This window comes from Momordica charantia (genome assembly GCF_013281855.1).
Source record: "Momordica charantia cultivar OHB3-1 chromosome 11 unlocalized genomic scaffold, Mcharantia_2.0 BLBB01000011.1, whole genome shotgun sequence".
NCBI classification, from domain to species: Eukaryota; Viridiplantae; Streptophyta; class Magnoliopsida; order Cucurbitales; family Cucurbitaceae; genus Momordica; species Momordica charantia.
Window position 1 is genome coordinate 12034174 of NW_028275159.1, and position 9985 is coordinate 12044158.

The following is a 9985-nucleotide window of genomic DNA, read 5'->3' on the forward strand; positions in this document are numbered from 1 at the left end:
TTTGCCCATGTTTTGTACCTCAGGGTTTACTCTCGGGTTTCTAACCCACTTGGCTTTTGCCAATGGCTTTTATACCTTGAGTTTAGTTGACACCCTTAGGTTTCTAACATATTTGGCTTCTGCCGGTTTTTTACCCCAAGTTAATCAACACCATCGGGTTTTTAACCTATTTTGGCTTTTGCCATATGGTTTTCTACCCGTGGGTTTCATTGATTGGTTAGGCCTGCCTGTTTTCTGTTTTAAACTTGCTGGGCCTGTACGCATGCCTTCTTTAGCACCTTGGGATTCTTTTCCCTGGTTTCACTTATTGGCTTTTAGCTTATCGGCATGCTTCTAGGTTTGTCCCTATCGAGTTCCTTGACCAGCTGTTGATTTACTACCCATGCTCCCACTCGAGGGATTTTCATTTAGAATAAAAGATAAACACTCAAGTAGTAAGGATTTAATTATATTTCAAATGTCAAAAGTCTTATTCATAATTTATAAAAAGATAATTGCTCAAGTAATAAGGAATTAATTAAATTTCAAATGCTAGGAGCTTTTTTAAATCACAAACGAGTAAGTATCTTTGGAAACATACTATTAACATGCAGTTACCAAAAAATCAATCCTGACTCTCGTAATTATGAACTACCAGAATTACACAACAAACTTACCATCGTCTGAAGTAGAAACTCCATATATTAATCAGTTGCTTTTTCTTTTATGGGATTTGTTGACTCGTTTATCCCAGAGTCTGTTTTGGAATCCATCGTTATCTCATCCAGGATTTGTCCTGGGATTTGTTGATTCGTTCGTTCTGGATCCTGTCTCAGAACTCATTGATTTGTTTCGAGTCGTATGGCATTCGTTGTTAGAAAGTTGTGGTCTGCTTCCAGAATACATGTCGATTCGTTTCTCCCCAGATCTCCTTGGATCTAAGTAGTTCTCGGTCAATTCGTCGTCAATCGTCTTGACTTTTAGATCTTAGTCGTTCCCAAAGACGGCGCCAATTGTTGATGCATAAATTTGGCCTTCTGGGATTCCGCCAAATTCGCATCAATCTTCTAAAATAAAGGGATCGACGAGACCTGCAAAACAAAATAACACTAAAGATCGGTGTGGCTCTTGCCACACAGGCTCTGATGCTTAAGTCAGAATCAGAGTAGTTGAGTATAAAGTGTAGAGTGTTGTGAGCATACCTTTAGGGTTTGACTTACTTCCCTATTTATAGGAGTTGAATCCTGATCCTTAAGGATTGTGGAATTCGAATCTTGATACATCTAGGAAATCTGGTTATCTGAATCTGGGGAGAATCTTGAGGCAATCAATATATCTTGAATATAGGATATCATAATCATAAGGCCAAGATATCTTCCATTTGAATTCCTTAAATAAAGGGAATCTGAATTGTAGAAAATCATCCATAACAGGATCTAAAGTAAACAATATACCGTTATGAAGATGTAATTGTTTGGGAAAATTTTAGTATGAATATTATTTGTATTTATTGTATGTCACGTGAGCATGATTTAAGAATAATGTGAAGTATAGTAGTATTAAAGAATTGTCTATAAACACCAACTTAACTGTAACGCAATTGATTAAGAAAAAGTGCAACTAATTACAAACATAGCAATAACATTTAAAATTTTTAAATATAGCAAATGATCGTACTATATCAAAGATAAACATTTGATAGATTATATCATTAGTAGAAGTTTATAAATGATATACGTTCGACTGTAGCACTAAAATTAATACAGGTAAATGATTGATATGCTAGAGTAAATAGGAAATTATGTCTAAATAGAAGTGCAAAATTAAAAAAAAAATGTTATATTTTCAAAATCATAATTCCATTGCTATATAGCTTTGCCCCTATACCCCGAGTATCCACACCTGCCCTAAAACTAAAACTCGAGAGACATCCAGAGTTCTTGATAATAAGCTCGTCGGAAAGTTCGAATTTGAGGTCTCAAACGTAAATTTTTCTTATTTATTTATTTCCGGTCCAAAAAAAAATTCCTTATTGAATTCTACCAATGTGTTAATTCATAAACCTATGACAAAAGAAACCCATGACAATGGAGAGGCTTGGTAGAAACTGAAACTTATTTGTTCTCCTCAAGACAAAATATACACTTAAAACAGCAAAATTACATTTCTAGGGAAATTGATTGATGGCAGAGAAACTTGGTAAGGTTGAAACTAATTTATACTCATCAAAACATTTCACAATAGAGAAACAAAAAAAAAAAAAAAACAGGGAAATTTATATCAAAATCTGATCTAAAACCTGACTTCTATAATTAACTGGAAACTGATTGTCTCTTATCAGATTGATTGCTCCGCCCTCTAAATCCGACTACATTTAGTTTTGGACCCGTGGATTTGATGGCGATCCCAGGCCGCCTTCTGCTACTAGCCATTGGCTTCTTCGATCCTGAAGATGGTTTTCTCGGGTTGTTCCTAGACGAATCTACCGACTTAGAAACCCGAACAGCGGACTTCTGAGACTTTGCTGGAGATGGTGCTTTCCCAGATGAACCCTGTGAACGGATACTTGAAGATTTTGTTGTTGCTGCTGCTGATGATGATTTAGCTTTGCTTTTCTCACTTGAAACCCTGACCAATTTCGCAGTTTTTGTTTTCTGCTCGGTTATACGATCACGGGCAATGTCTCTCCGGACGTTATCTGCAGTGAGAGATTCCAAGCTCTCGTTTTTCCGGATCGCTTCCTCTATGCGAGTAGCCAGAATAGCATCCTTTTTCGCAACCAGGCTCGTCACTTTTCCTACACAGGCAGAAAGAAAATTCAGGTGGCTGATCCATCAAATAAAGAATCTTCAAGCTTGTATTTAGCTCATTGAGTTAATATTTGATAAAATCCAAAGTTCAAAGTTAAAATAGACTCACAAAACCTAATATAATTGTAATTTTCCCCCCTATTTACCTACGAAAAGACGGCATGTTCACTTGAAACAACAGAGTTAGTTACAAAGCATCAAGTAAATTAACGAATATGCAACAAACCTTTTGCACCCATACGAGCCGTTCTTCCAGTGCGATGAAGGTAGTCGATCTAGAAGGCGAAACAAAGTATCATTTACGAGATAAATTGGGAGAAAATGATAGTGGACTCACAAAAAATTATGGTGTATAAATTGGCAAACCAAGTTGATCAAAGATTATAACTCTTACAGAATTCAAAGGGAAATCAAACATGATAACATGATCCACATCCAAGTCCAGACCCCTAGCAGCCAGGTCTGTGCAGACTAATGTGGGACAATCTGCATCATCACTCTTAAACTTCTTGAGATTCTCGACCCTGATTATCAAAACACGGTATGACTACAGTTATACGATGTTATAGAACCGAATGGAAATATATACATATGTCAGAATCTTGGGTTATGACATGCATGCTACAACCCCATGATAACTATGGTCTAAAAAAAATCTTCCTTTTGCTCTCTTTTTCCCTTTAGTTCAGGGTTAGAAGTACATTTCTCCAGATACAATCAATAGAAGGGGAAAATCTAGCTGCAGATTCAAATCTGCTTCTTGGTGCTTGAAGACAAATCACTTGAACGGACAGCAAGTAGCATAATTTAACGAATATCTTAACTTGGATGATTATGACCTTGTTAATAACCATTTTGGCTGTTTTTAGAAATTGAGTTTATAAACACTACTTCCGCTAATGTGTTTCGTTATTCTTTTGTCTACTTTTTAAGTACACTTTCAAATCTAAGTCAAATCTCAAAAACTAAAAAACATACGTAGTTCTTTTTTTTTTTTTTTTTTTTTTTAAATTTGGTTAAGAATTCAAATGTATTTTTTAAGAAGGGTGAAAAACATACCAAAAGAATTGGGAAGAAACAAAAAAATAGAAAACTAAAAACAAAAGGGTTATCAATCGGGCCTAACAACCAACAATCCAGTACTTTATAAAAGCCACATTGAACAACGCCAGAAGAATAGCTAGAACTTGTCGTCATTAAGTAGGGTAGATTTTATAATGTTTCAATGCAGTTCATCATGTAAATTTATTACCTCTTCTGTGCAGGCACTTCTCCGTGGTAATTGACCGTAGAAATTTGATTTTCACCAAGAAAATGATCTACAGCACGGCTGGAATTTAAAGTGTTACAGAACACCATTACCCTATTCCCTTTAGCCAAACTTGGTTCGAGAACCTGCATCCTCACAAAAATAACCAAAAATGAGGCCCGATAGACAGTGCAATAGTCCAAGCAGATAATGTGGATTTGCTAAAAATTGATTAGGCTAAACTAGTGAAAGCAATCCGTTTGGAAATATGGTGGGAAAGAAATTAGAGAATATTTGAAAACAAATGTTCAAAGTGGAGTGAGATTAGGTGTGACTAAACATATAGCAGCTTCTTGAAGTTATTTATCAACCTTATTTAGCAAATACTCTTTACAGGATATCATGAACAATTGAAGTTGGGGGTGGGGGTGGAGGTGGATGTTTGGATGAGCTCCTATCCTAATAACAGTCCTTTGTATGCCCTTCTGTTTTCTTTAATTTTTCTCCATGGAAGCTCGGCTTTTCGTAAAAAAAAAAATAAATAGCAGTCCTGCTTAATTTTGCTTGTATTCTTAGTATCATGGAAAGTCTGTTTCCTTTACAAAGAATACCCACCCAGCAACCCTCAAGGGTGCATAAAAGATATAAAGCTTGGGATAATTGGAGATACTATTTGTGATCCTGGGTTCAAGTCCCTGCTTGAGAACTTCAACTTAATAACTTAAAACTCTTCATCTTCTAGAGCTTGTCTCTTGGAGTTGGACTTCAGGTAGGGAAAACCCCTCTGAAGATTAGTGGAAATCAGGCATGAGCATAATTCAAGGGGTGAGACTCGACACCATGATTATCAAGAAAAATAATACCCACCCAGCAATCCCCTTTAGCCGATGGCCCTATCCTAGAAACGAGTAATGTTCTGCTGATGCTCGTTCACAGGAAAGCACAGAACCAAGGATAACCCATGACCTGGAAAACACTTTTCTACTTCTGGTAAATCATATATGATAGAATCTCTTTGCTTCCTGAATGTCAAACCGTCAAAGATTTTTAGCAAATTGAAAATATATCAATCGTTCTTGTCAAAACGATTTCACCCTCTACACTTGGTGCATGCTGGCTGGACAGTATCCTAACCGACAATTTTATCGTCTTGGGTTGTGACTCATCCATATGTTCTCCAAACAAAGTGTAGAAGACCTCATTTGAACCAAGCAGAATGGAGTAGAATAAAGTGGTCAGAACTCAGAAGTGGTTTTTTCCAATCTCCCAACTCTAGCCTCTCGAAGCTTATCATAAACTAGGAATTCTTCAACAACTGTATGAATTTCCCTATTTCTTAAGTCAAACCACGTGAGGAGGACATACGCATAAATTTATGAAAAATAGAATGATGCATCCAAAGGCCACAAGCCAACAGCACAAGTATGAACTTCATGCAAATAACTAAATAAGGAGAACTAGAGTCTATAATATTTATGGGTACATCCATAGCCAACTAAGAATCATCCAATAAATAAATATAATATTCAGACCTGCAATAATGCCTCCAGCTTGTTTTCAGAACCTGAAAGTTTGATGAAATCATGGCGAGCAGATGCAATTTTTTTATGCAACGTTGATGTGCGTAAGTGCACAATGCCTTGAAACTCCTCATCAATCAGCTTTTGAACTGCCTGCAATGGCCAGACCATACAAGACCAAGAATTCTAAAAACCAAAATCCACACTGAAACAAGTGCAGCATAGTAATTAAATCTACCGGCTATTGACTAGAAAAGGAAATCACTTTCGCATATAGAACACATTGTCAAAAGCATTCAAAGAACATTTAATGCCCTTCTACAGAAACAACAACAAACAGGGTTCCATCAAATTAAGCATGTCCAGGTTAGGGTTTTTCTTACATCTAAAATATCAACCCATACATTGATTTGAAGAAAAATCTCATTCAGCAGGATAAAACAAAATACATCTATCATATTGAAATCAATGACGTCAAATTAATATCTAAGTATACCTTTGTCATTGTTGCAGTAACCAGTATAGTTTGAAATCCTTGGTCTTCATGTGATGAGGCACGATGCTTTAACGGGCTAATAAACTTGCGAATGTCAGGTCCAAATCCATGATCAAACATAGTGTCTGCCTCATCCAGAACCTACTAAAATGGCATCACAATCATGAAGGCACAAGTATACATTGCAAAGAAAAAAATACAAAACTAATGCAAGAAATGAACTGCACAAAAATAACACGGAACTTAAATAGTTCTGGCTTGAAGGTTATAAAAACCATAATCTAACCAAGTATTTGATGTCACCATACACGATGTTGCCTGCCTCAATATGTTGAAGAACTCGTCCTGGAGTCCCAACCACCATCTCTATTGGATTACTTAGCGAGTCCTCCTGTGGTCTTAGCCGACCACCACCACTTACCATGGTAGACCTGAATCGTGCATGATGACTGATAGATTTCGACACTCGAAAAACCTATGGAGATCATTTGATCGATGTTAAATGGATACAATATAAATTTGCATACCAGTACATGAAGTAAAACCAAGTAACTCTGAGATACCTTGGAGAATTATATCTAGTTTCAGGATTAGTCCAGAGAGATGATCAACAAATGTATTCTCATTATATTCGGTACTCAGTGATCAAAAGACAAAGGGTATTTACAGCCCATTGTCTAATACAGAGATAAATAACAATAACAAAACTAATCTCAACTCTCAGCTTAACAGACTAAATAACACACCAATAACTAATTACAAGTTTAAATGAAAACATCTAGTCTGCTATCTTAACTTCTAGCAGATGATAAAATCAGAAGAAAGAATAAAGCTAACCTGTTCAGATAGTTCCCTCGTGGGACATAGCACAACAGCTCGAGGACGCCTGGGCTTCATTAATTTACCAAATAATTCTTCATCCCGCCTCAACAACTACAAATCAACAAATCAGAATAGCATGTATTAACTGACAGACCATAAAGGAACACAGATTACTCAATATATAAACTTCCACACCAATAGGTTCCAGAGCCAATATCTACATTACAAGCACAAAGAGAGAAAAATAGATAAAGAAAAAGATTATACCGCTTTGCTTAAGTGGAATCAGGCAATCCATTGAGTTCAAAAGGGAACACAAATATCAATGTAGAAGGAGGCATTATCAGAAAAGATTCTTCTAAATTTAGAGCATTGTACAGTGGCAACACGAAGCACAATGAAGCACGACATCATAGCCAGGCTTAAAATACTAGAAGACAATTAAATGTACAACGAATTAAAGCGAACCCACAACAAAAATACCGTTGAATTAGAAAAACTAAAAGCACCTGAACAAGGGGTAGCAAGTAAGCCAGAGTCTTGCCGGACCCAGTATGAGAACCCAGAATCACACTCTTTCCTTCCAACACAGCAGGGATTCCAATGCACTGAATCTCAGTCGGAACCTCAATTCCCATTTCCCTCACAGCCCCCATCACCTCCTCATTCAGCCCCAGTTCCTCAAAACTTTCAACCAAATTCTTCTTCTTCTTCTTCTCCGCCTTGTTCATTTCATCCTCAGCACCTCCCACAGACGGTGACAGCGTACTTCTCGCCTGCTTAGTTTTAGAAGCAGATTCTTTGAGATGCCTGGCCCTCAGCCTCTCGAGCAGAAGAGAGTGCTTCAAGGGTTCAATCACTTGGGTCGTTTCCATGGACTCGGTAGGGGTCGTGTCCGCGGTAGCAGAGCAAAGAGGCCTAAATCCTGAGAAAATTCTGACGGGTTTCGGAATTTTGAGGAGTGGGAAGCATTTGGGAGGCGAAACACGAGACATGAGTAAGAGGTTTGTGGAGATTGAAAGAGAGAGGAGAGTTCTTCCTGTGCCTCCCATGGCGTTTACTGCAATGGAGTTTCACCTCAAATTTGAAGAATCGGCGAACAAATTGGTAGAGATGGAGGTTTTAAGTTCCTTCATTTGCTCTCCCCATCCGCCACGCTTCAGGGTAAGACGTTGCTAAAACCCCTATACGCTGATATTTTGGCTTTCTTTTTCTTTTTCTTTTTCTTTTTTCATTTTTCATTTTTCCTTTTCGAAGAAACTTTATAAAATCAGAAGGTTTTTCTCTAAGAAAAAAAAAATGAAAAAAATCAGAATGGCTACCGTTTCATGTTTAAATAAATTGTTCAATCAGTAGATCTCCTCATATGGTCTATATCCTCTTTTTGTTCTTGCATTTTCGAGTTGCCGATTGTGAAGCAATTGAAATAAAGTGTGCTGGTTGGTCTTTTTCAATTGTCTTCATCATGCTTTACAAGGTTTTAAATGTCGATGTCGATGGAAATATCGGGGTCTCAATTTCATGGAAATATCAATAAAATGTCGAAGTCTCAATTTCATGGAAATATTGATAAAATGTCGATGTCGATGGATATTTCTGTAAAAGTTATAGAAATTGAAAAATCATAAAAAATATTTAAATTAACAAATAAATATTTTTCATATTTCTATTTTTTATCATGTTTATAATACTCTCACTTAGATGCCTATTGTATATATAAAATATGCCTTATTAAAACTTTACTAGGAAAAAACTCATTGGGAAAAAAATCTTGGTGAAGAAAAATAGTACATATTTCATATAATCTAACAAATCCAAAAGAATACAATATATCTTGCTCCCCCTCATGAAAACGTCATTTAAGATCTCTGAGTCGTCGTATTCCAATGTCGCGCACCAATCTTTCAAAAGTTGCAGTATGTAATGCCTTTGTAAATAAATTTGTTAAGTTATTCTTCAAACAAATTTGTTGAATATTGATGGTGTCATTTTCTTCAAGATCATGAGTGTAGAAGAGCTTAGGTGATATATGTTTTGTTCTATCTCCTTTAATATATCCTCTTTTGATTTTGGCTATACATGTTGTGTTATTTTCGTATAATATCGTTAGAAGATTATTAGAAGACAAGCCACATGTTCTACGAATGTGTTGAGTCATTGATCTTAGTCATACCTATTCTCGACTAGCCTCATGAATTTCAAGAATTTCAGCATGATTTGAGGAGGTAGTTGTTATGGTTTATTTCACTGATCGCCATGATATAGCAATTCCTCCACATGTGAACAAATAACATGTTTGAGATCTAGCTTTGTGTTGATCAGATAAATATTCGTCATCTACATAACCAACTAGATCAAAATTTGATTTGTTTGAATAAAACAAGCCTATATCAGTTGTTTCTCGAAGATAACAGAACATATGCTTAACTTCATTCCAATGTCTTTTTGTTGGAGAAGAACTATATATAGCTAATAAATTAATTGAAAATGTTATATCTGGTCTTGTATTATTAGCAAGATACATAAGTGCATCAATTGCACTTAAGATATGGTACTTCAAGACCAAGAAGTTCGTCATTATCTTTTCGAGGTCGAAATATATCTTTATTCACGTCAAGTAAACAAACTTCCATTGGGATGTTCAATGGATGTGCATTGTCCATATAAAATCGTTTTAGAATTTTTCATGTATAAGTTGATTGATGCACAAATATCTCATATGCTAAATGCTCAATCCTTTCCACTTAAGCCAATCTTTTCTCTGTCGACATTCTTCAACAGATTTTAGTTCAAGATCCTTACTTTCAGATACAATGTCAAGAGCAACATTATAAGCAAATATGTTGTCAATAACTACATTAGCTCAATTCCATCTTTTTTCTGTCATGATGTAATTTATTGAAAATCTCATTATTATCTTCAGATACTTGACATTCCTCGATATTTTTATGAGTAGTCATATTTTGGTTTTCTTCTAGAATATCCACATTCCCAATCAAGTCATTTTGATTATTGACTACTTTTCTTTTTCGAGGATTTTTATTTTTGGAACCCATTGATCTCCCACGCTTCTGGTATATCGCATACTCATTAATGGAGCATCTGCGCC

The 9985-nt window shown here is 36.0% G+C and overlaps 1 protein-coding gene across 1 annotated transcript; it reads right to left on the minus strand.

Annotated features, from left to right (window-relative positions):
* Nucleotides 1-2076: 2076 nt before the first annotated feature.
* RH39 lies at nucleotides 2077-8055 on the minus strand. Its single transcript, XM_022287973.2, has 9 exons — nucleotides 7386-8055; nucleotides 6892-6987; nucleotides 6341-6529; nucleotides 6055-6195; nucleotides 5571-5711; nucleotides 4042-4184; nucleotides 3184-3313; nucleotides 3016-3064; nucleotides 2077-2776 (listed from the first exon to the last, which is right to left on the minus strand). The coding sequence occupies exons 1-9, from the start codon at nucleotides 7926-7928 to the stop codon at nucleotides 2292-2294; spliced, it is 1917 nt and encodes a 638-aa protein (XP_022143665.1). The 5' UTR covers nucleotides 7929-8055; the 3' UTR covers nucleotides 2077-2291.
* Nucleotides 8056-9985: the final 1930 nt, after the last annotated feature.

Bases quoted from the DNA above. Each gene is read 5' to 3' on its own strand.
- RH39 (XM_022287973.2), bottom strand. From the start codon at position 7,928: ATGGGAGGCACAGGAAGAACTCTCCTCTCTCTTTCAATCTCCACAAAC. The intron at 3,065-3,183 runs GTAAGAGTTATA...TTCGCCTTCTAG, and splicing joins TTGATTTCCCTTTGAATTCT to ATCGACTACCTTCATCGCAC. The intron at 2,777-3,015 runs GTTTGTTGCATA...CTGCCTGTGTAG, and splicing joins GGCTCGTATGGGTGCAAAAG to GAAAAGTGACGAGCCTGGTT.